Source organism: Octopus bimaculoides, chromosome 17 (genome assembly GCF_001194135.2).
Source record: "Octopus bimaculoides isolate UCB-OBI-ISO-001 chromosome 17, ASM119413v2, whole genome shotgun sequence".
In the NCBI taxonomy this organism is placed as follows: Eukaryota; Metazoa; Mollusca; class Cephalopoda; order Octopoda; family Octopodidae; genus Octopus; species Octopus bimaculoides.
Window position 1 is genome coordinate 30,438,856 of NC_068997.1, and position 2,392 is coordinate 30,441,247.

General features: G+C 36.7%; 1 protein-coding gene across 4 annotated transcripts in view; it reads right to left on the reverse strand.

The window, feature by feature from the left end:
* Positions 1-2,392, reverse strand: part of LOC106881443 (transient receptor potential cation channel subfamily M member 2-like) — a 405,111-nt gene that overhangs the window by 69,823 nt on the left and 332,896 nt on the right. For all 4 annotated transcript variants that reach the window (XM_052974060.1, XM_052974058.1, XM_052974059.1 and 1 more), the window contains one exon: positions 523-611. In XM_052974060.1, the coding sequence (XP_052830020.1) occupies positions 523-611 (89 nt within the window). The remainder of the gene's footprint in view (positions 1-522; positions 612-2,392) is intronic.

Here is a 2,392-nt window from a genome sequence, read left to right on the forward strand (position 1 = left end):
GAGCGTGACCGTTGCCAGTACCGCTTAACTGGCCTTCGTAAGGTTTTCGAGCGAGATCGTTGCCAGTGCCCCTGGACTGGCTCTTGTGCAGGTTGCACATAAAAGACACCATTTTCGAGCGTGGCCGTTGCCAGTACCGCCTGACTGGCCTTCGTGCAGGTGACACGTAAAAGCACCCACTACACTCTCTGAGTGGTTGGCGTTAGGAAGGGCATCCAGCTGTAGAAACTCTGCCAAATTAGATTGGAGCCTAGTGTTGCCATCCGGTTTCACCAGTCCTCAGTCAAATCGTCCAACCCATGCTAGCATGGAAAGCGGACGTTAAACGATGATGATGATGATGATGATGATTACTTTACAGTTTGTGTTGAAGAACCATTAAGGTTGACTTTACTCCTAATAAATTAAATATCAGTAAGGCTCACATGGATGGTTAAGTGACTATACCTATTCTCTGAAAATATATGCCCTCTGTCTTGATAAATAAGTTATTTATGCAGCTCTTACAACAATGTAACTTACCATGCCTTCTTTCCAAAATAGAAAAGCCATTTCTTTTCTGTTAAAAAATAATGCCCATAGGAACAATTTTGTTGCAAAGGAAAGATTAGCTGAAATAGGAAACAGTCAAGTAAAACATGTGATACAATTAGTTCAGATGCTAAGAAAAAAACCCCCCCAGAAAACTGAAGGAAATTGGTACAGTCGTTATCAGACTAAAGTTTTCTTCACTGTTCTGATATTTTCCAAATTCGGCAATTTTCTGGAATCATCGAATGCAAAACAAAATGAAAAAATCTGGAAAATCAACTTCAGAAATATTCGACTTAATTATTATGATCATGTTCTACAATTTCTGTGAAGTCAATGCATTAATATTGATCTCAAATTTTGGCACAATGCCAGCAATTTCGTGGGGACAGGATAAATCAATTACATCAATCTCAGTGATCAACAGGGACTTATTTTATCAGCCCAAAAGGATGAAAGGCAAAGTCAACCTCAGTGGAAATGCTACTAAGCATTTTGCCAAGCATACTAACAACTATGCCTGCTTGCCTCTTTAAGTCAATGCATTACTATTAATAATAAACACTATTTATTAGATTATTACAATCTTTGAGTAGAGGAGACAGCCAATTGAATTGACTCAATTAAAAAGAAAAACAAAGATGATGCCAGAATGATATGAAATAGGAGCAATGTTAAATGCCACAAGGTATTCACTCTAGTATAGGGATGATCCTACCACTCTACCCTTACAGGAAAACAAATGGATAATGTGATGTTCATACAAAAATGTGTCATAGAGTTTAATGGCCTCAATCAAATTTTGAAATAGCACCACCATTTTACTCACTGCAGTTTTACTCCTTTTTCCACAGTACCTTCCATAATAATAATCCTTTCTACTATAGGCACAAGGCCTGAAATTTGTGGGGAGGAGGATAGTTCATTACATCGACCCCAGTATTTGACTGGTACTTAATTCATTGACCCTGAAAGGATGAAAAGCAAAGTTGACCTCAGTGGAATTTGAACTCAGAATGTGAAGACAGACAACATACTGCTAAGCATTTAACTCAGCATGCTAATGATCCTGCCAGCTCACTGCCTTGATAATGATAATAATAATAATAATAATAAGCTGGAAACACTACTACAGACAGTACATGGATTTACCAAAGAAATAGAAATGAAATTTGGCTTAGAAAAATGTGCCAAAGCAACCTTGAAAAGAGGAAAACTAGTTAAGAGTAGCAACATCACACTAGATAAGGCCAATAAAATAAGAGAATTAGACCAAAGCCGGACAACACACAAATGAAAGAGAAAATAAAGAAAGAATACTATAGACGAGATAGATCAATACTGAAAACAGAGCTCAATGCTAAAAACAAGATAATAGGTATTAACACTTTAGCTGTCCCAGTTATAAGTTACAGCTACAATATCCTTAACTGGACACTAAATGAACTAACGAAAATAGACAGGAAAACGAGAAAAATAATGATAGGATCTAAGATGCACCACCCAAAATCTGACATAGAAAGGCTATATATACAACGTATAGAACATGGTAGAGGTCTTATACAGCTGGAAAACTATTAAAAAATAACCACCATAGGACTACAAAAATACCTACTCCAGAAGCAAGGAAAACTAATACAAATAGTCACAAAACATGAGTAAAACAAAAAACTGTTTGCAGTATCTAAGGAAGCCGACAAATACAAACAAGAAATCATACTACCTAACAAATATGAAGAAGAAGAAGAAGAAGAAACAACAAAAGCTATAAAACAAATGAAATCCAAACTAAAACTAGAACAGCAACGGACCATGATAAAACGATGGCGAGAAAAGCCCCTTCATGGCAAATACTGGGCTA